General features: G+C 38.0%; 1 protein-coding gene across 1 annotated transcript in view; it reads right to left on the reverse strand.

Moving 5' to 3' along the window:
- The window catches only part of Cstf3 (cleavage stimulation factor subunit 3), an 88,189-nt gene that overhangs the window by 20,338 nt on the left and 40,305 nt on the right, over positions 1-27,546 (reverse strand). Inside the window, exons 4-13 of the mRNA XM_038331057.1 lie at positions 10,115-10,147; positions 8,221-8,318; positions 7,425-7,491; positions 7,256-7,290; positions 7,048-7,174; positions 5,730-5,807; positions 4,404-4,566; positions 2,336-2,445; positions 1,487-1,603; positions 1,026-1,100 (exon numbers count right to left, since the gene is read on the reverse strand). Coding sequence (XP_038186985.1) covers positions 1,026-1,100; positions 1,487-1,603; positions 2,336-2,445; positions 4,404-4,566; positions 5,730-5,807; positions 7,048-7,174; positions 7,256-7,290; positions 7,425-7,491; positions 8,221-8,318; positions 10,115-10,147 — 903 coding nt within the window. The remainder of the gene's footprint in view (positions 1-1,025; positions 1,101-1,486; positions 1,604-2,335; positions 2,446-4,403; positions 4,567-5,729; positions 5,808-7,047; positions 7,175-7,255; positions 7,291-7,424; positions 7,492-8,220; positions 8,319-10,114; positions 10,148-27,546) is intronic.

Consider the following 27,546-nt stretch of genomic DNA (forward strand, 5'->3'; position numbering starts at 1 on the left):
GACACAACATGACCACGGCAATGCTTACAAAAAAAAAAAAAAAAAAAAAATTAACTGCGGTGGCTTGCTTACAGTTTCAGAAGTTCAGTCCATTATCATCATGGTAGGGAGCATGGCAGCGTGCAGGGAGACATGATATGGGAGAGACAGCTGAGAGTCCTACATCTTGCAGGCAACAGGAAGTGAACCGAGAAGGTAATCCGAGCATAGCAAACCTCAAAGCTCATCCCCACAAAGACGTGTTTTCTCCAACAAGGTCACACCTACCCTAACAAAGCCACACCTCCCAACAGTGCCATGCCCTATGAGATAATCACAGCCAATTGTTCAAACTACCACAGACAGACAATGAAACTATGAACTCAACCATGAGAAAAGAGCTCGTTAGGGCAGAAGGTAAGAGAAATAGAATATACATGACATAAAGGCAGAAGGGAGGTTTCTGGAATTGGAAAGGCAGCAGCTAAGGGGAAAAGGAGATGAGATGGGGGAGTAGGAAGATAAAGCATGCATGAAAATACTGTAATGAAACCCCTATTTTGTATGCCTGTTTTAAAAGACTATTTTAAAAATATGATCTTATTTTGTTAAAAGAACCTTTTTTTGTAGCTATTTCACACTGATGCAGTAAAAACAAAAAATCCAACAGAGTGGAGATCACCAACTTTTAGGGACTGGAGAAGAGTGAAGGGTTGACTACAAAGGGTCACAGAAGGGGATTTTTCAGGGGTGATGAAAGTGCTCTGTTTCTTTATTTGATTTTTGAGGCAGAACCTTATATAATGCAGGTTATCCTTAAACTCACTATGTAGTCAAAGATAACCTTGAACTCCTGATCCTTCTGTCTCCACTTCCCAAATACTGAGATTACAAGTGTAAGCCATCATGCCCAGCAGTGTTTTGTATAGAGGGTCCCATGATCTAATAAGACATAAGAACAACGAATCTTATTGTTTATGAATTAAATTTTTGTTGAATTAAGTCAGAGAATAATGGTGGGGAAAACAGACTTAGAGGTTACTCACCAAAGTGGGGTCAATATCCTCAATTGCCAGAAGTCTGTTATATATACTGTGAACCTTCTCATACTTCATGCGACTCTAAGGTGGCAGAGAAGTGAATATAAATATATACTTACTAACAAGCAGATCTGAGCTTTAAGGAGCCTGAAGATTATACTCCTGTTCCCATAACACACACAATGGCACCTATATTGCACATAAACTTTTATGAACTTGAATCTAACAACTGTTTATGGTTATCATCTCTGGCCACAAAAGCAAAAGAAGCTGGAATAAAAAAAAAATTTAGTTGTGCAGTAAAATTGTAAGCACTAGATGTAATCCCAGTATCCAGCAGGCTCAGAGAGAACCACAAGTTTGAGGCCAGCATGTCACACACACACACACACACACACACACACACACACACACACCCGCACGCACGCACGCACGCGTATAGTTCCAAACCTTCTGACTCTTCTCACCTCTTCATAATCTGCATATGCAAAATAAAGGAGCATGTTCTTCTTTAATAAAGTGCTTATGGCTCTTTCATATATATTAGCAGCTTCATCACTAAATAATTTGGCATTGTTCATATCCTAAGAGGAAAAACAAAGCACATCCTCAATAACTTTAATGCAGTTGAAAGTAAAAATGAGACAGTATCCACTTTATAATGTACTTATTAAACAAACAAACAAACAAACAAACAAACCCAAATATACATTTGCATTTAAGAAAAAAATATCAAATATTCTTCCTGCTCTGGTCAATGAAGAGTTTCTAGGGCTTGAGCCCAGGGGCCTCTAGTACCCAGTTATTCATTCCAGCCCCTATTACTCTAAACTCTAGGAGAACCACTGAAGTTCTTTAAATGATACAGAGCTTTGAACAGTTTCAAAAGCAATCATATTTTAATTCCAAGGACGTATAATCATGTGTGTTACTAAAGTTCATATTGACATAAGCTTAAAATTTTCAACATATACGCTTAATATATAAACTTTTAATAAAGTTTCTATTTAGCAAATAGAATGAGTTTTATTATGACATTTTCATTTATATAGACACACACACACACACACACATACACATCCACCACTGTACTTTCCTGAGAGTATACCACTATCTTGTCTAGTCTCTCCTCCCCACTTCCCAAACAGCTCCCCTTCTGCTATTTAATGTTATGCATGGGTGTATGTGCATGTATGTATGTTTAAACCTAGACAAAATTTACACTTTATTACTAAAATTGGTGTTATAATTTTTCCAGTAGATCTTATTGCTAGACCAAAGAAACAAAAGGAAGGAAGATGGGGAAGGATACGCACCCCTTTTTCCGCAAGCAGCTTACTTGACTGCTCCAGATACTGGGCAGCTTCGTACCAAATATCAGGGTGATGGCCCAGAACAAGCAGGCACTGTTCATAAGCAAACATAACTAAGGGAAGACAAGCACAAAAAACTCAATTAAGATAAAAAGAAATAAAGCAGTATCCTCCAGAGGCTGATTTGTCCACTATTCACCAAGTTACTATCTACTGGGACAACTAGATGCTGGAAGGAGAGAAAGGCACCAGCAGTGCAAAAGTGAACAAAACTTCTAACAGTCAAGAAGGACAAAGGCTATGGTGGTGGTGCTTGCCTTTAATTTCAGCACTCAGGAGGCAGAGCTAGGCAGAGTTCTGTGAGTTTGAGACCAGTCTGGTCTACAAGAGCTAATTCCAGGACAGCTAGGACTGATACACAGAGAATGTCCTGCCCAGTTCCACAGCCATTTAGTCCCAAACAGACAGAGGTGTACATTAATTATAAACTGGCTGGCTAGCAGCTCAGGCTTTCTTATTACCTAATTCTTACATCTTACAGTAACCCAAAATTCTTGTATGTGTTAGCCACATGGCTTGGTACCTTTATCAGTGAGGCATTCTCATCTTGCTTCCTCTGCAGACTCAGCCTTTCCTCTTCCCAGAATTCTCCTGTTCTGGTTGCCCCTTCTATACTTCCTGCCTGGCTACTGGCCAATAGGCATTTTATTAAACTAATAAAACAGACAAATCTTTACAGGATACAAGATCATTGTCCCACAGCAAAACTCTGTCTCAAAAAAACAGTCCTTTGACTACCATACATGTACACACACACACACACACACACACACACACACACACACACACACACAGAAAGCTAAGTGACTTTACTGAGTGACTGGCATCTGGACACCAAAGGGGCATAGACAGTCAGTGAGAAGTAAGTGGGACAGAGGAGAGGGTGCGTAGACATTGGCAGAGGTTATCAAGGATGTGACTCTGGTAAAGTTCTTGTCTGCCATGCATGTGGTTCTAGGTTTGATCCCCACTGCCCCAAAATAGATATAAACAAAGAAACAGTATTTATAAAGTCCTGCATGTGAATGAGCCTACAAAATTGAAGAATTCAGTGAAATTGCAATCGAGCAGTAACAGTAGTTAGTAGAAGTCTAATGCTTCTGGAATTAAAAATTGTAAACTGAAGACAGAAGTTCTTTTTCTGTGATAGAGCATATGCTAAGCATGTACAAATGTACAAGGCCTTGGGTTTAATCCCTGCTACTTCTTTATCTCCATGTGTATCTATGTGTATATGTTGTCATATACATATGTTATACAAGTAAAGTAAAATAAAACACCCCTGCAAAAAAAAAATAGCAAAAAACTGAATATTAAATTGTACTGCAGAATAAAGCAGAAATTAAAGTAGATTGGGTAAGGGACAACAGTGAGATTCATATTGTCCAAATGCACAATAAGTAATACACACAAGCAAAAATTAAAACAAACACACACACTCAGAAATATACTGTAACACATGAATCGTAACAGAAAAATTAAAATTATAAAAAATTTTAGCCAGGTAGTGGTGGTGTCCGCCTTTAAGCCCAGCACTTGGAAAGCAGAGGCAAGCGAATCTCTTTGAGTTTGAGGACAGCCTGATCTACAGAGCAAGTTACAGGACTGGCTTCATAGCTACTGGGAAACTGTCTCAAAAAACTAAAATTAAAAAAAAATTAAATGGAAATTCATAGAACTAAAATTTACAGTACATAAAATGAACAATTTGCTATATTAACTCAACAGCAGATTGGATATAATAAAACAAGGGATAGGTGAACATGAAAATAGATCTATAGACATGATTTTGAATAAAAAAACACAAGTGGAATAAAAAAGATTTAGGAATAAAAAGCAAAGCCTCATCTGGGCATGGTCGTACATTCCTGTAACTCAGAAAGCTAAGACAGTAAGAGCCTGAAGTGGTGGGTGGGAGAAGCAGGAGCAGGGCTTGAGGCAATCCATGAGATTAAAATCAAACAGTCCAAGATACATGTAGTAGGAGTCCCACGAGGGTTCCTCTTGTTACCTCTTTTTGTTATAAGGGTCTGGTCCTCGGTACGGAGGGGGTTACTCTTCTCCCACTGGATGTACTTCTTCCACATGTCTACTTGCTGAGCTTCTTGAGGAGTGTTCTGAGGAGGCACTGACGGAGCATTGCGATCTAAGCCTTTCATTACTGTCTCATATTCCTAAGCAAACATTTACAGATTTTTGATGAGCCTAGAACAACTCAGATATATGAGGGGCAAGTTGATCAGTCTAAAATACTTTGTTTAAAATGTTTACTCTCCTATATCTAATATCACTTAGTTAATATGATTTTAGAATTCAAGGTTATCTTCAGATACATAGTGAGTTTGAAGTCAACCTGGACTACATGAGACACTGTCTCAAAAGGCAGATGTCAAACAACATCCAAAAACAACAAAACAAAAGCCCAAAGTAAGGAAAGACATAACAGAGTGTTACCAACCAAAACCAGATTCCTAGGAATGGTGAATAGAATACCAGGGGCTATCTCTACAGGCAATGTAGGAGGGCCACTCTGCAGGATGGATGGTGTAAGATATAACACAAGTGGAGGTTTGGGAGTATTGTATTGCCACCTTTGGAGAAGCTAATAGTTTATACTATTTGCCTATTTTTCCAATGAACAGAAAGGTATGATGTACACAGCACAAAATCTGTCCCAAAGAGCTATGTTATTTTATAACCACACTCTGAATACAGAGTAACATAATATTCAGATAAGCAAATATGAAGGAAGGATATCAACTAATTCAATAATTCTATGTAAAACTTCTCTGTTTTGAAAAATATTTCTGGTCAGGCCTGGAAGCTCCGGTCTATAATTCTAGCACTTGGGAAGATGATACAGAAAGAATGCCACTAATTTGAGGGCAGCTGAGCTATACAATATAAGGTCAATCAGAACTACATAGCTAGACTCTATTTCAGAAACAAACAGAAAAAAAGAACTTTTATGACTGGGATGTAACTCAGTATTAGAACACTTCTGTGAATCCCCAGGTTAGATGATACCCTGTAACACACACCCCCCAAACAAACAAAGGTAAAAAAATTCTTCCAAATATAACTTATATTATTTCAATTTAACTATATCATTTTGCCAGGCCTTTAATTCTAACACTCAAGAGGCAGAGGCAAATTGATTCCTGTAAATATGAGGCCAGCCTGGTTTGCTTAATGAGTTCCAGGAGAGCCATTGCTATAGACCCTATCTCCAAAACGACAAAATTGAAAATATCAAGAGTAACATCAGATAGGAAAACTTGCTAATTATTTTAATGATTTAGAACATTAAATTAAGTAGCCTGATAGAATTTCATACCTTTGCTACACGTCGAGCATTCATGTAGTCTCTACTCCGATCTTCAATCATTTTTTTAGCTAAATGAATATTGATACCCTGAAGAAAAAAATATTATTAATTGCTTTTTCTTTTCTTTCCTTTTTTTTTCTTAACAGTTCTGTAGACTAAACCCATAGTCTCCTGCATACAAGGCAACTAGACAAACACTCTATCACTAAACTATATATTAGGCCTAGGGGAAAAAAATTTGACTAGCACGCATGATGGCTTTAGTAGGTAAAAGCACTTGGGTTTGATTCCCAACACCCACATGGTAGCTCATAACTATCTGTAACTCCAGTTCCAGAGGAACCAATGCCTCCGCAGGTCCCTTGGAGCACCAGACAGATAAGCAGTGTACAAGACATTCATGTGGTCAACATATCCATACATACACAAGCAAAAATTAAAACACACACACGCACACACACACACACACACACACACTCACACTCAGAAATACACTGTAACATATAAATCACAACAGAAAAATTAAAATTATAAAAAATTTTTAGCCGGTGGTGGTGGTGTTCGCCTTTAATCCCAGTACTTGGAAAGCAGAGGCAGGCAAATCTCTTTGAATTTGAAGACAGCCTGATCTACTGTAGCTCTGTAGTAGACATGAAATTATGAGATTCTATCTTATCTAGTCAAAGCAGTCATTAAGCAAACAAATCATAACTGCTCTCAAGGATGTGGACAAAAGGAACAATTATATACTACTGGTGGGAACAAATTAATTCAAATGTTAATACAGAGATTTCTTTAAAAAACTGCAAATAGACCTACTCAGCTATATCTTTCTTGGTAGGGATCAAAAGGATTCGAAGCCAATATATCACAGAAATACTTGCACATTGTTACTACAGAACTATAAAAATATAAATTATTTATTGGAATCAATATAAAACAATGTGTCTAGGAATATATAGCTCCACCATAGGACAATTCCCTCATATGAATAAAACTTAGGGTTTAATCCATAATGCAGCAAAATAAATCCCAATAGCAGGAGAACACAGTGTGTAACACTAATATTCAGGCACCTGACACTAGAAGGCTACAGTCCCTAAATTTAATTAAAATGTCCAGTTTGAACTGGGCAGTGATGGCACGCGCCTTTAATCCCAGCACTAGGGAGGCAGGGACAGGTGGATCTCTGTGAGTTCAAGGCCAGCCTGGTCTACAGAGGGTGTTCCAGAATAGTGAAGGCTGTTATGGAGAAAAACCCTCTCTCAAAAACAAACCAAAAACAAAGGAATATGTTGAGTTTGTAATAAACTCTGGCTTAATTTACCTCTTCGTACTTGTTGTAGTCTCTCCAAAGTTGTTCAATGTTGATCATTGGATTAACACAACCTCGTTGATAAACTCTTCGGACAGCAGTTATTCTCTGATTTTCTGCATAAGACCCGACAGCTTCCCTGAAGTTGGGTAAGAAATACCATTAATTGTATTATAGCCAAATCAATTGTTTATATATTAAAAATGAAAGCAATACTTACACGCCTTTTAAGAAATTGATGTAATCCACCCAAATCTAAGAAATAAAACAAAACATGAATATATTTTTAATTATTTTCACATTTTAGCACATACCCAGGTCTCATGCACACTGTGTAAGTACTCTACTTCTGAGCTATATTTCCATATATTTAAAACTATGAACTCTACCTGATAAGACATAATTTCCATTCCAATTTTATCCAGTGCAAAGTCATAAGCTTGAGCCATTTTTTCTCTGAAATGAAAATAAAAGATATTTTTAAAAACTTGTTATCAGCTGGGTATAGTGGTTCATGACTTCCCAAGAAGTTATTGACACAGGAAGCTGAGGCAGGAGCATTACCCTAAAGGCCAGTCTGGGCAACAGCAAATTCAAGGCCAGCCTACGCTATATAGTACCCCTACTACTCTGAGCTACAAAGAAAAAAATCAAAACCCAAAACCAAACCTAAACTGTTGTCAAAATGCATCAGAGAATATCAGGTTAGAGTCAGTGAAGATAGGCAGGCAGGAGTCATAGTGGGCAACTAACTACCAAGCAGCTGCCTTGGACATCTTAAGTGGCACATATAACTTATACCATATAACTTTTCAAGAATGGTGCTGAGACAAGCATTAAGAAGTTTCTTGCACTTTTCCTGATTTCTTGGAGAATTCTGACTTTTCAAATACTTAGGTTTCTTCCCATATGTCACTCAGACACAAGAGATAGTATGAGTTACGTAAAAATGTGTGTCTAGAGACAACATCCAACCCCCAACACGCACGCGCACACACACACAGACACAGACACTACAGTTTCTCTGTGTAATCCTGCCTGTCCTGAAACTCAATCTGTAGACCAGGCTGGCCTCAAACTCCCAGATATCCACTTGCCTCGGCTTCCTGGCACTCAGATAAAAGGTGTGCACCACCACCACCACCTGGCTTCCACATGCACTCTTAAGACCATGATTTTACTTACTTGTAACTTGGCAGTTTACCCTTGGTTTCTCTGACATATGAAAGATAACATTTCCATAAATCAATGTGCAAAACCTTCATAAGGCATCTTTGAAATAGCTTTAAATGTAAAAAAATAGTATCAGCATCCAGTTAAATCAATTTCATATTCACATAAATGAAATAGCATATTAAAAAACGAAGTCAGGTCTTTTCAGGAATTACTCTTCTTATAAATAAAAGGCAAATGGAGGATAGAGAGATGACTCTGTGGTTAAGAGCACCGACTAAGGGCCTAGGTTTGCTCATAACCATTTGTAACTCTAGTTCCAGGGTTCAGATGCCCACTTCTGTGGGCACCAGACATACACATGGTGTACAAATGTGTGTATATAGTATGTACGTACACACACACACACACACACACACACAGACAAAACACTTATACACATATAATAAAAAGCTCTTCAAAATTTTTGTAAAAGGCAAATGCAATCCCCTCCTTTCAGTTTAGACAATTAAAATCATTCTTATGAATTTGTCAAGTATTGTCATTTTCTTCTCCCCAGAACTATAAGTAAATAAGTAAACAAATATAATCATTTTTCTTTTCTAAACTTTTCATTAGTTTAAATTAGCATATGAAAGGAATTTCATTGAGGCATTTTCATATTTTGCTCTTGTTGACACTTGTCCCTCATCCTTCCCCATCTCCCGGTATTCCTGCTGGTTTCCTTCCTCTCAATAGCTCCCCTCTGCTCTCATGGCCAGTGTATACCACACACTTACTTTTTTCTTTTTCCTTTTTCCTCTTCTCTCTCGGCCCCTTTCTAATTCTCCCTTTCTCATACACACCCGCCCACACAGCCATGTCTAGAATCCCCATGAGAGAAAAATGCAGTATGAGTCTGGTTTATTTTTTTTAACATGTGATATCTAGTTTCATCTACTTTCTTGCAAATATAATGATTTCGCTATGTATATGTACTGTATTTTCTTTATCCATTCATCTGTTGATGGACATCTAGGCTGGTTCCACTTCTGCTATGAACAGTACAGCAATAAACATGGATGTGCATATGTCTCTAGTGTAGGATTCAGAGTCCTTTGAGTATATGCCCAAGTGTGATATAGCTGGGTCACATAATAGATATTTATTTGTTTCTGAGTCAGAGTCTCACTATGTATCCCTGGCTGTTCAGGAACTCCCTATGTAGAATAGGTTAGTCTCAAACTCAGAGACCCACATGCTAAGATTAAAAACTTATATACTTATATACATACCTTGCTGCTGTTTGAGATCATGTTACCCATGCTATGTACTAAAAAATGACTAATTCTGCCTCCATTTCCCAAAGGCTGGGATTATAGGTGTGCATTACAATGTCTGTGTTTTTTGTTTTTTTGAGACAGGGTTTCTTGGTGTAGCTTTGGAGCCTGTCCTGGAACTCTCTCTATAGACCTCGAACTCACAGAGATCCATCTGCTTCTGCCTCCCAAGTGTTGGGATTAAAGGTGTGCGCCACCATGCCCGGTTCAGTGTCTGGCTTTTATGCAGTGCTGGAGACTGATCAGCAGTCCTGGGCTCCTGCTTCTCATTCTTTGAGAAACCTCCATACTGATTTCCACAGGGCTGCACTACTTTACACCCCACTAACAATGGTACTTAACCATTCTCTTTTCTCATTTTCAACAGGATTTATTGACATCTTTTTCTTGGTGTTAGCCATCTGACAGGAATGAATTAGAATTTCAAAGCAGCTTTAATTTATATATCCTGAAAGCTAAGGAATAGTTAAGTTTCTAAGTGAAGCTTGTAACTGGAGTCAACAACTTAAAATTGTTTTACTATATTTATTTACCATATTAGTCATATAGAAACTCTTAAATTTCAAAATATATTTAAGAGAACTTACCTTTTCAACCTTGTCATAATTTTTAGCTTTAATCTGAAGAGAAACAAAGGAAAACATAGAATTAATGTTACTTCTTTTAACAGTATCAACATACCATTTTCTTTTTTACTAATTTGACCATTGTTTTAACCAATCTTACAATTTTTTTCCTTCAAAAAACCCAAATAAGTCAAATAGAGTGGTGTACACATGTGATCTAGAACTTTCAATCATGAGACCCAAGTGGTCAAAGAGAACTGGTTTCCAAGTAATCACTTATTACCCGTCAATTACTATTATCACTACCACTAATTTCTGCTTAAAATTAAGCGTGCCCCCAACCTTTTTCTTTTTTTTCTTTGAGACAAGCTTTCCCTGTGTAGAGCTGGCTGTCCTGGAACCTGCTCTGTAGCCCAGGCTGGCCTCAGACTCTTAAATCTGCCTACCTCTGCCTCCCAGCCCCGTGCTGGGATTAAAGGTATGTGCCACCACCACTTGCCTTTTAAACTTGTAATTCTTTAGAATTTATTCTTTGAGAATTTCATACTGTATATATACATATACATAACTACATCATTTCTCCCCTTCTCTTTTATATCTCCAAACCCTTCCATATATACTTTCTTGCTTTCAAATTCATGGCCTCCTTTTCATTATTGTTACATACATACATACATATATTACATATATTTCTAATACATAAATACTACTTGCTCAGTCTGTATGATGAAACTTGTATGTTTTCAGGATTGACCATTTGATACTGGATAACCTTCCCTGGGGAAGACTATTTGCCTGCTCTCAGTGTTCCTTGGCTGTCTGTAGTTCTTTGTGTAAGGCTGAGGTCTCCTGAGTGGTCTCCTTTCCACATTAGCATATCTATTGGTATACTCCCTGTTTAGCTGTTGTTGGTGAGACTTAATGGGTGTGGTTTCTGATTTTCCTAAGGGACACATTTTTAAAAAATATTTATTTATTTATTATGTATACAATATTCTGTCTGTGTGTATGTTTGCAGGCCAGAAGAGGGCACCAGATGTCATTACAGATGGTTGTGAGCCACCATGTGGTTGCAGGGAATTGAACTCAGGACCTTTGGAAGAGCAGGCAATGCTCTTAACCACTGAGTCATCTCTCCAGCCCCTAAGAGACACATTTTATAGCAAAACACCCTATTCCTCGGGCTTTTACAATCTTTCCATCCTTTCTTCCACAATTACCCGAGTCTAAGATCCAAGAGTTGTGTTGGAGATGTACCAGTTGGGACTGAGCTTCACATTTGATTGATTATAGTTTTCTGTAAGGCAAAGAGAATTTTCCTTGACAAGGGGCAAGGACTGCACTTCTTTGTGGCTTTATGGACAAAACTTTAGAATGTAGTTATGGATTGATTATGCTGGTTTAGTAAAGTAGAGGCTATAGGTTCTCCTCCAAGATCCATGAATTCACTAGCCCTATGTAGTGGCTAGGTTTCCAATACCAGGTATAATTTCCATATTGTTGAGGTCTAAAGTCTAATTAGAGAGCTGTTAGTTACTGCCAATGTTTGCATGCCACTACTGTATCATTAGGGTTATTTTGCCATGCTGGTCATGGTTGTGGTGCATAAGCATCACAGCTGGGTAGCAATGTTGGTTGTTCCCTCCTCTGGAAGCTTACATGGCACCTGATACCATGAAAGATAGTTCTGGGGAAACAGATTTTAGGTTATATCCAGCTCAGGGTACTTTGGGCCCTGTGTCTGAAGTGCATGGTGTCTTAAATAACAGCCTATGTTTTGGGGGTCTCTTGGACAATCAAACATAAACCCCAAAACAGGCATGAGAAGCCCTCTTTTGAGTTGTTGATCAGGACTGTGCAAAAAACTCCTAGAATATTATCTTTTTTTGAGACATGGTCTCACTATATAGCTCCAGCTTTCCTGGAACACTGCATAGATTGGCCAGTTTTGAACTCACAGAAATTCACCTGCCTCTGCCTTCAGGGGTCTGGGACTAAAGGCTTGGGCCACCATGCCTAGCTATCTTATTCTTTCCCATCTCCAAACTCTTCCCATATCCTCCCTGCCATCCTTTCCCAAACTTCATATTTTCTCTCTTAAAACAAAAACAAAACAAAAAAGCCACTGGAAACCATGGAGCCTGATTTGTTTTGGCCAATCACTCCTGAATATGGGGCTTGCCCTGAAGTATGGTTGATATACCTACATTGTCACCCCTCTCCCAGCACCTAGCATTTGCAAACAGCTTCTTAGTTTGGGATGGGACTTGTACCCACTTCTCCTGTGCTGGGATTTTGTCAGGCTTGAGCTTTGGTAGGCTTATCTTTGTGTGATCATATGTGCATTTGCACTGCTGTGTCTAAAAATTGCTGTTTCCTTAAAATCATCCATCACTCCAGCTCTTACAACCTTCTGCCCCTTCTTCCATTTAGATCCCTGAGCCTTGAGGGAAGAGGTCTAATAAAGACATCCCATTCAGGACTGGGCATTCCAAAATCTCTCCAGGTATGTTAACTTCTCTGGTGTAGATTGAGCGATGCTCTGCTCTATGTAGATAGTGGTGTGTCATCTGGAATCATTTTATTAGCAGAATAATTTTAGTAGGTTTATTCCAAAGGCTCATGACCCATCTACTCAGGTTCTTTGCCTGACATGGGCTTCATCTCATAGAGTGGGTGTTAACTCTAACTCAAAAGTGGTTGTGAACCTGTAAATTTAAGTTTTTTTTCACTCAAATTTCTTTTCTTTTTGGGTTTGGCATGGTGGCGCACATCTTTAATTCCAGCACTTGGGAGGCAGAGAAAGGTGGTGAGTTTGAGGCCAGCCTGGTCTACAGATCAAGTTCCAGGACAGCAGGGCTGTATAGTGAGACCCTGTCAAAAAGCAAAAGCAAAAAGGTGACAAAACAATAACTTTTGAAATTATGGTCTGTTTCCATGGTTCCTTTTTCTCTCTACACTTAAGGTCTTCTGGTTATAGGCTTAAAATATTAATTTTACTTTTTTTAGTTAAAGTTTATCTGCTAGATTTTCCAGGTAATTAAGTCTGTGCATGACCATTCTACTTCAATTTAAGTACTGATACTGTATTTGGTTAACAAATTAATGATGCACCAATCAATAATGCATTTTGAATCTTGTGTTAAACTTATTTTTTCCCAACTCTCCTCTTCTAGTAGCTGTTTGGTTGGGAGCCTGTTGTCAGTTTTAGTTTATATTCGTCCTGTTGCTACGCTTTGGTTGTTTTCTGATTCATAGAGCTGTGCTGGCAGAGAAGTTGACTACTCTCTGACTATGGAGGAGCAGATATGGACAGGCTGTTAGTTCTTTACCAAGCAACCAAGAACGCATGCTTTAGTAGGAAGGACTTAGTCTGCCTTTTTGGTTCAGGTTTGCTTTTGTTTCTTAAAGGCTAATGTAGGCAGCAGCAGTTAAAGGCAATTACAGCTCTTGCAGAGAACTTGTCCCAGCACCCACATGACAGCCCACAGTAACTCTAGTGCTGGAGGATCTGACACCTTCTGTCCTCCATGGACACTGTTTCCAGAGAGTGAATAGATATATTAAAGCAAAATACCCATAAACATAAAACAAAAATTAATCTTAAAAAAAAAAAAAAAAGAAGGCAAGCTGGTGTTAACTTTCTTCTGGGGCAGAAAAGCAACGAACAGCTTCTTGTTTTTTTTTTTCCCTGTACTCTATGCAAAGCCCTCTTTGAGACATCCATGAAACCTGAGGACACATATCTGATCATTGGAGAGTGGGGTTGCAGGTGAGTGTGAAGAGGGTAAGTTTAACTCACCAGCTTCCCATATGCAGATGAAATTACTTACAGGTCTTCCAAGTGGTCAGAAAAACCAAATTATTCACTGTCCAAACTACCCAAGAAGATGAACATATAACTCCTAACAGATGCAAAGTTAAAAACCATAAGGCAATATGTACAAACTTCCAAGTGAGAAAGATAAACCAAAGGCTTACATATCAATTTACATTCACCAGAATGGTAAAACTTTAAAAGCGTATTAAGCAGTGCTTGGTGGTGTGCACCTTAAATCCTAGCACTCAGAAGGCAAAGACCGAAGGATCTCTGTGAGTTCGAGGTCAGCCTGACCTACATAGTGAGTTCCAGGACAGCCAGGGCTAAGTAGATAGATCCTGTCTCAAAAAACAAACAAAAATAAAACAAGCAAATAAAAATTATAAAAAAGGGATTAATACTATCAAAGACATGCAAGGAAAAATTATACACTAGTGGACCAAGCAAGACATACCCTTTATGGAAAAAACACTGGTAACAGCCATTAAAAGAAAAACAATAAAAGACCTAAGTTGTTCATAGCTCAGCTGGTAGAGTGCTTGACTAGCAGTAGTATGAAGCCCTGGGTTTGATTCTCAACACCACATAAATCAGATATGGTGGCTCATGCTTGTCATCTCAGCATCTGACAAGTGTAGGCAGGGTGATCAGAAACTTAAAGCTATCCTTGGCCAAATGGCAAGTTTGAACCGAGCTTGGGACACATGAGACTCTAGCTCAATTAAAAGAAAAGAGACTCAACAATTTGAGTCCTAAGATCCATCCCAAAGAAACAAAAGCAGCAGGCTACACAAAGTGTTTGTACAAGGCTATTGTAAACATAAATAAGTGCAAAATAAATGCCCACAATTTAAACAGTATAATAAATTATGATGCCTCATAGCATGGATTATGTGCACCCATATAAAATGAACTAGCTACACTAGCTAATTAAGAGGGATTTCCATCAGACCATGTATGTAGCATAATTCATCTTTATGAAACCATGATCAAAAATAATTTGATAAATCATGAACCAGACATAAGGTGGTTAAACAGTTGTCACAGCACTCAGTAATAAAGGGTTTCCCCTCAAAAGGTCCATACATAATTTATGCAGTTTCCCTACAAAAATTGGTCCTATCTCCTGAATTCTTTCTTTCCCCCAAGACAGTGTTTCTCTGTGTAACCTGGCTGTCCTGGAACACAGAGATCTGACACCTGCCTCTGCCTCCCCAGTGCTGGGATTAAAGGTGTGCGCCACCACTGCAAGTTGATTATTTCTTTAATTGGTATTACCATAACAAATATATGCAGAAAAATATACTTTTGATTAATGTAAAATTAATCATAATCACTGTCAATCATAATTCAACAAATATTGAGAATTCCTCTAATAAACCAATCTTGACAAAAACACCATAACAGATATACTGTCATTATTCTTTTGTATATGAGAACATATTCGTGTGTGTGTGTGTGTGTGTGTGTGTGCGCGCGCGTGTGCATGTGGAGGTCAGAAAACAACTTGTGGGAATCTGTCCTCTCCTTCCACCCCTATTTTCTTGGACCAACCCCCAAATCATGACATGGGGAATTATTATTATGAATGCTTGGCTTTAGTTTAGGCTTGTCCCACTAGCTCTTAAAACTTATATTAACCCATTTAATTTAATTTAGGTTATGGTACATGGCATTACCTCTCTTTCATTTTGCACCACCTGTTTCCTACCTGTCTGTCTGGTGACTCCGCCCTCTCTGTCCCCAAAAGTCCTGCTTAACCTCTTCCTAGCCATTGGCCATTCAGCTTACTTTTTTAAACCAATCACAGCAATACATTTTCACGCAGCGTACTAATATCCCACAACAATGGGGTCCTAGGTATCAAACTCAGATCATCAGGATTGACAACAAAGCACTTTTTCTTTCTTTCTTTTTTAACTGTGCCACTACCCACTTCAGTGCCAGTAGCCTACAGGCAGAGGCCAGGCAATGGGGCCACCTGCAGGTTGCTCTAGCACAAAAAAGCACTCTTTTACCTGTTGAGCAATCTCATTGACCCCCGTCCTGTTTTTGACTCTGTTCTTAGAGCTCACTGATTAGCTAGACTGGCTGTCAATGAGTTCCAGGGATCTATCACCTGTCTTTGCCTAGGATTATAGATATGATGTACTCAGCTTTTATGTGGTTATTGGGGATCTAAACACTCTCTCTCTCTCTCTCTCTCTCTCTCTCTCTCTCTCTCTCTCTCTCTCTCTCTCACACACACACACACATACACAGGTGAATGTATGTATGTCTGTGTACATGACCAAGGAAGTCAGAGGTGTTGGGTCTTTAAGACTGGAGTTCCAGGCAGTTGTGAGCTTCCAGCTTCCTATTGTGGGTGCTAGGAATCAAACTCAAGTCCTGTACAAGAATCAATATATACCCTTAACCACTGAGCCATTTCTTTAGCCCTAAACTAAGATTTTTACACTTGCAAAGCAAACACTTTACTAACTGAGCCAAATTCCCACCCTAATTTTCTCATTATTTTAAAAGCATTTAAAGGCCAGGCAGTAGTGGCGTAAGCCTTTAATCCCAGCACTCAGGAGGCAAAGGCAAGCAGATCTCTTTGAGTTTGAAACCAGCCTGGTCTACAAGAGCTAGTTCCAGGACAGGCTCCAAAGCTACAGAGAAACCCTGTTTCAAATAAATAAAAATAAAAGAAACAAAAGTATTTTTTAAAGTAATTTTTTATGTGCGTAGGTATTTTGGCGGCACGTATGTCTATGCACCATGTGTATAGAATACACTCAGAGGTAGATACCCTGGAACTGGAACTACATTTGATTGTGAGCTATCAATATGGATGCTAGAACTCAACTCAAGCCCTCTGGAAGAGCAGACAGTGCTCAACTGCTGAGTCATTTTTCTAGTCCCTTAAAAATATTCTTTAGTGGGGCTGTGGTGGCGCACACCTTTCATCCCAGCACTTGTGAAGTAGAGGCAGGTGGATCTCTGTGAGTCTGAGGCCATCCTGGTCTACAGAGCAAGTCCCAGGACAGGTTCCAAAGCTACAAAGAAATCCTGTCTCAAAGCCCTAACCCCCCCCTCAAAAAAAATCTTTAAAATAGGGGCTGGAGAGATGGCTCAGTGGTTAAGAGCATTGCCTGAACTTCCAAAGGTCCTGAGTTCAATTCCTGGCAACCACATGGTGGCTCACAACCATCTGTAATGAGGTCTGGTGCCCTCTTCTGGCCTGCAGACATACACACAGACAGAATATTGTAAACATAATAAATAAATATTTTTTAAAAAATCTTTAAAATAATTGAGCAATTATTCTTAATTTACTTTGGGAGCAAAATTTCCATTGTAATAAAATGAAAAGAACATGATCAATTTGTATCAACTATTTAAAATTGCCAGCATCAGCTTTGCCTTTTACACTATAGGAATGGTAATGTCTACTTCAAAAGGCATTCAAAGGATTGAAACTGTAAACCATCTGAAAGGTTCACATGCTGAAAAATCCTACTAACAATCAAAAAAGTATAAACTTGGAGTAAGAAACATCATATTTACAATTACACATAAATAAATATTCTTATTCACAAGCTGGGCAGCATCTAGGGTCAAATCAAAGGCATGTCTACATAGTAGGTTCCAGCCCAACCAGAAATACGGTAAAGACCTTGTCTGAAAAAAATAAAAATTCTCAGTCATATTCATAATCTTATTTCATTTCATACCCTTCTGTAAAATAATTATATATTTGTAAAATAATTATAGATGGTGATCTGGGCTGGAGAGACGGCTTGGAGGTTAACAGCACTGGCTGCTCTTCCAGAGGTCCTGAGTTCAATTCCTAGCAACTGCATAGTGGCTCACGACTGTAAGTAATGACCTCTTCTGGCTTGCTTGCATGCATACATGCAGGCAGAAGGCTGTATACACAAATAAATCTTAAAAAATAATTCTAGATGGTGATCTAACACCTCTGGTCTCTATAGAAATCTGCATTCATGTACCCAGAATTATATGACAAAGTACAAGGCAAGTGGCTACATAACAAGAACCCATCTTTTGTCACAAAATACCTAAGCAAAACAATCTCAAACATTCTATATATTTTGTTGGGGTTTTCACAAATTCACTATTTGGAACAAGTCAAAATATGTTTTTAGACAGTACTGAGCAAAATGAGTAAGGATTTCTTATGGCAATTGTTTACAGTAAATGATAAAGAAGAATTGTAGACCTGTACTTCCAGCTTGTTCTCACAGTCTCTTCCACTCTGAAGTGCAATCCATACACTTTATGGGTCTTAGGACTAATGTATGAGGGTCAAAGACGTCAAATTCTAATTATGAAAAATAGCTTAGGCTGTATAGTAGTGGCACACGCCTTTAGACCCAACACTTGGGAGGTAGAGGCAGGAGGATCTCTGAGTCCTAAGCCAGCCTAGTCTACAAAGGTAGTTTCAGGACAGCCAGGGTTACACAGAAAAGCCCTGTCTCTAAAAACCAACCAACCAAATAAATAAATGGAAGGAATAAAGAAAGAAAAAGTGAGCTTAGCTCTAATCCTGAAATCTCAAAACAAACAAAATCCTAAATTCCTCCCCCTCCCCCACAGGGTTTCTCTATGTAGACCCGGCTGGCCTTGAACTCATGTAAATTCGGCTGTCTCTGCCACCCAAGTGCTAGGATTAAAGACATGTGTCACCACTGTCCAGGCTAAATTCTTAGTTTGAACATTTTTCCCACTACAATTTGGCTTTTTTCAATCCCCTAATACAGTGAAAATTATAAGATTACAGAATATAAACAAAACAATAACTATAAATGGGCCAGGCATGGTGGTGTACACCTGTGATCCCAGCACTCAGAAAGCAGAGGCAGTAAGACCACACAGTTTGAGGCCAGCTTTGTCTACAAAGTGAGTTCCAGGACAACTAAAGTTGCATAAGGAGAATCTACTTTAAAAACCTACTCAAATACATTTTCAAGTTGTTTAAGTGGTTGTGACAGTTCTTTGTGCCTCACTCAAAAGTTTTACGATAAAGTTGTCTAGGAGATGCAGCTCAAGTGGTATCTGTATATTAATCAATTTTTATTCAGCAGGCAATCACATGAACACCATATAGCAGGTTTTTCTCCCTTTTTGAACACTGATGGACAAAACTGAGCTTTAACTCATGGAGTCATATTTTAATTGTTGTGCAGACAATTCAACAACTGAAGAAAAAAGATAATTTTCAAGTTTTGCCAGTTTCTACTTCTTAGTTTTTCCAATAATAACATTTATTGCTTAAATAAACTATAATTTCCCCATTAATTATAGATATAAATGGGGCTAAGGGTATGGCACGGCTCAGTGGTAAAGAGCTCACACTGTAAAAAGAAACAATAAGAAAATTAAAGTACAAATATAGCTGGATCACTATAATGTTGTACATACCAAGACTTAGTAGGTTGGCCACACTCAAAGATGCCACATATGCTTTAAGGACTTCACTATCATAAAATTAACAACTTGTCAATTATAACGAGATATTCTAAACCCCTGTGAATTATTATAACTATAACTAAATGTGTTAAAATTATTCTCTTTTATAAAATTATGCCTACACTAAACTTACTTCCCTCTGGGCTGTTTGTACTGATCACCGAGTACTACTAATCTTTTGCTTTCCTGAGTCTGAGGGCTAGGAGATACAGCTCAAGTGGTGGCACATGTTTTCTACGCACAAGGTTCTAGATTTGATTCCTAACACCTCTCAACAAAGTGTTCATCATGTGTTGTTATTTTTTTTTTACCAAGTGGATATACTATAACTGAATTCTCCATCTTATAACTTAATTGGAAACATAAGACCAAATACAAAAATGAATTTAAAATATTTTGCTCTGCATATGCTGTATATCCTACGAAATTCAGGAAACGGGGAATGAAAAGTAGATTTTGTAACAGGTTTTTAATGAGAGGGAATCCTGGCCACCATGACAAGCAGGGTTTATATAACCCAATGAAACGAGACACTCAGGTATTCTGTAGAAAAGTGAAGATATCCATGTTAAGTAAGAATATATAGTGGAAAAAGAGGTTGGCTAATTGTAGTAGATCCACCACAGAGGGCAAAAAGAGCCAAGCAGAGTTAAAATTGATACACAAAACACGTAGATGTCATTGTGTGGTGGGGAATGGCTACATTATTGTGATTCTTCTATCTGGTGATAATGATGATGTAAGCAGGAGGAGAGATGGTTCATCAGAAAATATGGTGGTGGTAGTGTTTAGAGATCAGAGAGAACAATGTATTAGTTACAAGGATAGCTATTATTTGTAGGTCAGGGAATATTGGTTTGAGCCAGTAAATACACAGAGGAACAATAAACAGTTTTCCACGGAACAAACATGAAAACTGTTGAGGGCTTTTGCATAGTAAAGTTTATTTTATATTAGACAGACCATTTTCAAATAAGATGATTTATTACAAACATGAAAAAATAATACATGAAAAAAATACACCCAGATTCCCCTTCTTTTGTTTTTGTGTTTTGGATCAAAGTCTCCTTTATGTAGCCTTGGCTGTCTTGAAATTTCGCTATTTCAAGTGACCAGGCTGGCCTTGAACTCACAAGAGATCTGCCTGCCTCGGCCTCCTGAGATTATAGTTTGTGCAACAAGGTTGGCCAAGACTCTTACTGTTTCTAGACAGAGAAAATGAAACTCTACAGAGTACTTGAGATAAGAGAAACAGGAGAAAAGTAATAAAGAAGTCAGAGAACATAAAACAAACAAAAACAGTGGATGGTGGAAAATGCCACCAATCAAAAAAAAGTACACAAAAAACAAGATGATCTAGCAATAAAAGATCATTGTTTATTTATTACAGTTTGAACGTTGAAGCAATTCAACTTCTTAGGACTTAAAATCACTAACAAAATCCTAATAACACTATCAGCATTTATCACATATATTAAACAACTAACTTAGTGCATTAACTAATTCATTATTATAAAAAACTTAAGGCCTGTGGCTGATGAGTTAACTCACTTAAATTCAATCCGTTGGACATGGTGGAGGAAGATAGTTGAGACCAGATATTACAGAATTTGTTATCCAGTTTTCACATGCATGCCATGGTACATGCACACACACACACACACACACACACACACACACACACACTACCATGCGCGTACACATGCTCACATACACACACATACACAAAAAAATAAAAGAAAAAAGAATCAAGTTTAAGGAAGAAGAAAATGAGGTACAGGGATGTTTAGACTTCTTCAAAACCACACTACTGAGGATTGTTACTATGTAGCCCAGAATAGCTTCAATTCATGATCCTCCTGTCTCAAAGTATCTCCTCCCCCAATGCATTTTATACACGTATGATCTGGAGAGATGTGTCAATGGTTAAGAGCACTTGTTCTTGCATAAGACCTAATTTTGATTCCCAGTACCCACATGGCAGCTCACAATTGTCTGTAAACTTTAGTCCCTGGAGATATGATGTCCTCTTCTGGGTTCCACACAAGCACTAAGCACACATATGTGCACAGACATACACAAAGACAAAACAATCATACATAATAGAAAGGTAAACAAAGAACAAATATGCACATTTAGAATAGAGAATGGCAAGGGCTGGGTATGTACCTCAGTTTGCAGAGTGTTTGCCTAGCATTCACTAAGTCCTTGGATTCAATTTCCAGCACCACATAAGATGGGCTACAGGCATTACTTAAGTTATTTTCCAATCTTTTGTTCTCTTGAAATTAATTAGAAACCACTTATAGTGGGACACACATGTACTCGCAGAACCAAAGATGTGGAGGCAGGGAGATCAGAAGTTCAAGATCATTCTTGGTTACTCAACAGCTGAGGCCAGTCTAAGCTATACAAGCCCCTGCTCTAGTAAACAAACAGTAAAAAAGTAGACTACCCAGATGTAATGATGCACACCTGTAATCTCAGCCACTTGAGAGGCTGAGGCAGGAGGGTCACTTGAGCCTAGAAGACTGAGACCAGTCTGGATAACATAACAGCCCTCACAAACAAAACAAAGCAAGCAAGCAAGCAAGCAAACAAAATCATTAAGAATGGAAATATTCCATACTATTTTATTTTAAATATTTATTTATTTTTTATATATACAATATTCTATCTGTGTGTATGACTGCAGGCCAGAAGAGGGCACCAGACCTTATTACAGATGGTTGTGAGCCACCAAGTGGTTGCTGGGAATTGAACTCAGGACCTTTGGAAGACCTTAGGCAATAATACTCTTAACCACTGAACCATCTGTCCAGCCCCTATCCATACTATTTTAAATGCAAAACTTAATGTTGAAGCATTCAAGAGCCTGACATGGAGGATTGCTTGAGCCCAGGCCTTCAAAGCTATTCTGGGCAAAATCATATGACCTTCTTTTAAAAATAATATACTAAATAGTATACACATTTGATATCTCTATCTGTACTACAGTGCTAGAGATAACAATACAGGAAGAATGTATTAAGAACCGTAGACCAAACTTCAAACAGGGAAGGCTGAGACAATTACTGTTACAGTTACATATTTTTTCTAATATTTTACTTCCATACAAATTTTACAATAATCAAGAGAGTTGGGTTGTTTCGGTCAAACTGATCTCCAGCAGATCCTCTTGAACTATCACTGGCATTTAACATGCATAGAAATATCCCCACTGTAAACCTACTTTTAGTGCTCTCAGATTTTTATCCAGGCTAAGAAAATCAAATAACTGCTAAGTATACTGATCTCAACCAAGACTGTGAAACACAAAGCTTGGGCCTAAATTTAATTTTGCAATATCTACCAGTGAACATTTACATTCAGCCTTATTTTAGCTAACAAAATGAAGTAGTTTGTCATCACCAATCCGATTATTACTTTTCAAAGCATAATTGACCTTCAGTGATTATTTTTTAGAAAAATAGTGTCAAGGCTGGTCTTCAGTGCTAGGGATTTGTCATGCTTTGTGGTTTGTGCATACTATTCAACCAAACTGAGTTCTCTCCAGACTTTATATTCCTCTATTTTTAAAGCAACTTTGCCACCCTCCCAGAACTTACCTATCACCAAAGATCTGCACTATGAAATAAACCTTTCACTTATTCAATAACTTAGTGTTTCCATACTCTAAATATTCCATATTTGAAAAATAAAATGAATACTATTACTTGATCATTCTTAAGCAAACGAACTGCATTATGATCCAACACCCATTTTCTCAATCCTATATTCAGTTTCACAATTTTATTAATGAAATGACTCAATTACAAATACCTTCAAAATGCTTATCAAATAATGTAATCATCTTCTGCACCAAAATGATATATTTTTTCAGTCCCATTCCCTGTACCCAAACTACTCATTAGCTACTCTTTTTACAATTCTGAAGTACAGCTGGGTAGTGGTGGTTCATGCCTTTAATCCAGCACTGGGAGGCAGAAGTAGGAGAATCTTCCAGAGTAGCTTTTAAAAATCTAATAGCTAATTTGAAAGATACTACCAGCAATCTTTGATAATGAAATACAAATTCTAAAAGGTAGGCCTAAAGAAACATCATGAATGCATAAATATTGAAAAGCAAATACTGGAAATAACAAGTGCTGGGATTAAAAGCATGCACCACCACTGCCCAGCTAAAAGTGAGTTTTAAAAAATACAGTATGCTACCATTTTTAGGGCTGAGCTGTGTGGTACAGCAGTTGCCTAGCATGTGAGGTCCTGTGAACAGTTCCCAGCATCAGAACAATACTCTACCATGTGAAAAATACAAGCTGCCAAAAAGTCATTAAGAAGGGGTTAGAGAATCCAATCAGGAGTTAAGAGCATTTGCTTCTGCTCTTCCAGAGGACCTTAGTTCAAATCTTACCACCCACATTAGGTAGTTTACAACTGCATTTAATTCCAGCTCTGGGGAATACAATACCTCCTCTGGTCTCTAGGGATACCTGTACACATATATAATGCACATGTAAATAAAATTAATAAAATAACTTTAAATATTTATTTTATGTGTATGAATATTTTGCCTACATGCATGTGCAAATGTATGTGTCTATTAGATGCACTGGAACTGGAATTATGGATGGTTGTGAGCCACCATGGGTGCTGGAAAATGACCCCTGGTCCTCTGCAAGACAAGTGATGTTGGCACACACCTTTAATCCTAGCACTTGGGAGGTAGAGACAGGTGGATCTGTGTGAGTCTGAGGCCAGGCTGGTCCACAGAGTGAGTTCTAGGAAGGCTCCAAAGCTACAGAAAAATCCTTGACTCGTGGAAAAGGCCCACCCCCCCAAAAATAGAAAAACCAAGTACTCTTAATTACCAGGCCAACCCTTCAGTCCTAATATTTAAAAAAGCATGAGGGAGAGCATATGCCTTTAATTCCATCCAGTGCTTGAGAGGTAGAGGTAAGCAGATCTCTGAGTTTGAAGCCAACATAGTCTACAGAGTGAATTCCAGGACAGCCAGGGCTACACTTGGAGAAACTTGTCTCAAAAAAGCAAAAAACAAACACAAAAAACCCACAAAATACAGATAGGGAACTAAAAGCAGGAATAAACATTGTCCCTTTGTACTCATAATTTTACTACAAAAACAAATTATGCTTTTAGATAAAAATGTTGTTTTCCTTCAGCAATCAAAAATATGGTCTGCGGGCTGGAGAGATGGCTCAGAGGTTAAGAGCATTGCCTGCTCTTCCAAAGGTCCTGAGTTCAATTCCCAGCAACCACATGGTGACTCACAACCATCTGTAATGAGGTCTGGTGCCCTCTTCTGGCCTGCAAGCATACACACAGACAGAATATTGTATACATAATAAATAAATATTAAAAAAAATATGGTCTGCGCTTTCCCTCCCGTCTCCCTTTCACTTGGAACCATTGTGTCTGCCTTTTAAACGTAGTCCTTTGATTCTAAAATTATTTGTACATGTACTTAGCTTCCATAATAAATGCTAATGAAAGCCTGTGACAATCATCTTTTATCTAGGATTATTCTGCTCACTCATCAGAAAACAAGATTCAATATAGTTTTCTTTTTCTTTTGATACAGGGTCTCATTTTGTAGGTCTTGTTGACCTTGAGCTCACAAAAATCCATCCTCCTCCTGAGTACTAGGATTAAATGTGTGCGCACACAGCTCAACATAATTATCAAAATACCTTGAGTGCCAAGGAAATGGCTCAGCAGGTAGAAGTCCTGACTATGAAAGCCCAACAACACAAGTTTAAACCTGGAACTCACATAAAAGTCAATGACACACATGTGTAATTCTGGCACAAACAGTGACAGGAGAGTCCACTTGAAGCTAGTGCAACAGAAGCAGCACTCTACCTTAACAACGTGGATGGCAAGAACTGATTCTTGAAAGCTCCCTTCTGACTTGCACTCCCCCCCCCCCGCCCTTTAAAAATTCCTTGAGTTTTTGGGGGGCTGGAGAGATAGGTCAGTGGTTAAGAGCACTGGCTGCCCTTCAAGAGGACCAGGGTCCAATTCCCAGCACTCACATTGCAGTTCACAACTGTCTCTAACACCAGATTCAGGGATCTGACACTCTTACAGCAGCATAAAGAATAAATGAAAAAAAAAAATGTCTTGAGTTTTCTCATAGCATTCAGAACAGTATTTGACATACAACAGTACTAAATCAATGTAGGTAAAACCTATATTGATTTGAATTGTCTGAATATGAATATCCAGATTTATGTATTGTGGTCAAAATTACTTATAAAACATACTATTTTGATTTGTTTTGATTATTTTTGATTTGAGAAAGAGTATTAATATGTAGTCCAGGGTGGTCTCAAACTCAAAATATGCCAGTCTGGGATTAGAAGCATGTCACCATGCCAAGCCATAAAATACTATCTTAAGTATAATGGGAATGTAAAATGTATAAAATCCTATAAACTCATAAGGTCTGTAATACTTAAGATGGTAGCTTTAAAAACTCCAGTTTATTTTCCTGCTGTACTTTGTGCATGCATGTACACATGCAGATAATAACTTGCAGGTGTCAGTTCTTTCCTTCCTCCATGAGGGCCCCAAGGATTTAATTCCATTGTCAGGGTTGGTGAAAGGCACCTGTATCTGCTGAGCCTCAGTACAGGCTCTAAAATGGAGTTTTAAATTTGGTAGATTTCCATGATTTAGATCTTTACATGAGTATAATAAAAATCAATGCTACTTCCCAATGATTCTACTAAAGAGAAACAAGGTTTTTAGTTCTAGAATCATCTCTGAGATGTGAAAATGAGAAATTAGAACCTGAATGTGTAAGTATAAGGAAGTAGATATAACCAAAAAACTGACCTTATAAGAACAAACAAACAAACAAACAGGAAAAAAAATTCTATATTCTACAAGTATAAACCCTTTCTTTGTGAAATAAAACAATTCAAAAATTGACATCTGGCTATTTCTAATTTAGCAGCTCATTACATTGAACTGTCACATCATCAATAGATATGCTAAAAAAAAAAGGAAAATAAATTACAGTGCCAAAGTGAACCCAGCAGCCCCTTTTCAGTCACTACATAAATCTGAATGAGGACAAAAACCAACATTCTCTTTCCTCCCTATCCCCCACCGTTCAACCACATGTATACAAAGTATTAAAGACAAATACTCACATTTGTATAAGTAAGATTTTCATTGGGTAGAATGGATTATATTTTAGAAAACCAGATTCCATTATTATTTGATTATATCACCAATAGGAAAACCAGAACAGAAATGTTTAATGTTAGTAAAGTAGAATATAATCTCTGTATATAATACTGATTTCAAAAGACCTCTAATTATTGAAAGATTTCATTATGACTTTAATGTCACTTTCCATAAAATGAAATGCAAGTTTCTCAAGAAAAAAGTCTTTCTCACAAACATCTTTTGCGGGGTGTGTGGGGAGGGCATTCAAGGATAATTTCATTCCAGATAAAAAAAAAAAATCCAGAGCAAGTAAGCTATAAATCTTGGCAGCTAGGTGAAATGGAGAGGATTAAGGAAGAAAAAAAGTCATGACATTTCAGTAAATCTTGGAGGTCAGCCACATGGCAGATAAACAAGTCACAAGACAGGAGGAGTGAGGTTACCCAAAAGAGAAGGAAGCCCAAAGTGTTAGGGAAACCATATTTAGGTTCTGGCCAGCATCCAAAAGAAAAAGGGAAAGCCTTTTGAATAAAGGCTCAGGAAGGAGCAACCGACTCTAACTTATATTTTATAAACAAACGATCAGAAAATAAATACAACCAGTACAGATATTCCCTTGTGAAACTACTTTCACAAGAACACCCAAACCTTCTCATGCTTGATGTTGAACTGTAAAAATAAAAAAGCTTAAAGGTATATAATAAAAACAATCATAGATCGGCCAGATGGCTCAGCAAGCAGATAAAGCACTTGCTATTTATACCTGATGCCAAATTCAATCCCTGAAACAACTTAAGGTAGGAGAGAACTGAGTAAGCAAAGTTGTCTTATAATCTCCACACTTATGCCACCCTACATTCTCCTATCATGTGTGGTGTATGTGCGTGCACAAATTATAAGTCTTGCAGGGCAGCAGTAGTGCACGCCTTTAATCCCAGTACTCGGGAGGCAGAGGCAG

This window comes from Arvicola amphibius, chromosome 5, assembly GCF_903992535.2.
Source record: "Arvicola amphibius chromosome 5, mArvAmp1.2, whole genome shotgun sequence".
NCBI classification, from domain to species: Eukaryota; Metazoa; Chordata; class Mammalia; order Rodentia; family Cricetidae; genus Arvicola; species Arvicola amphibius.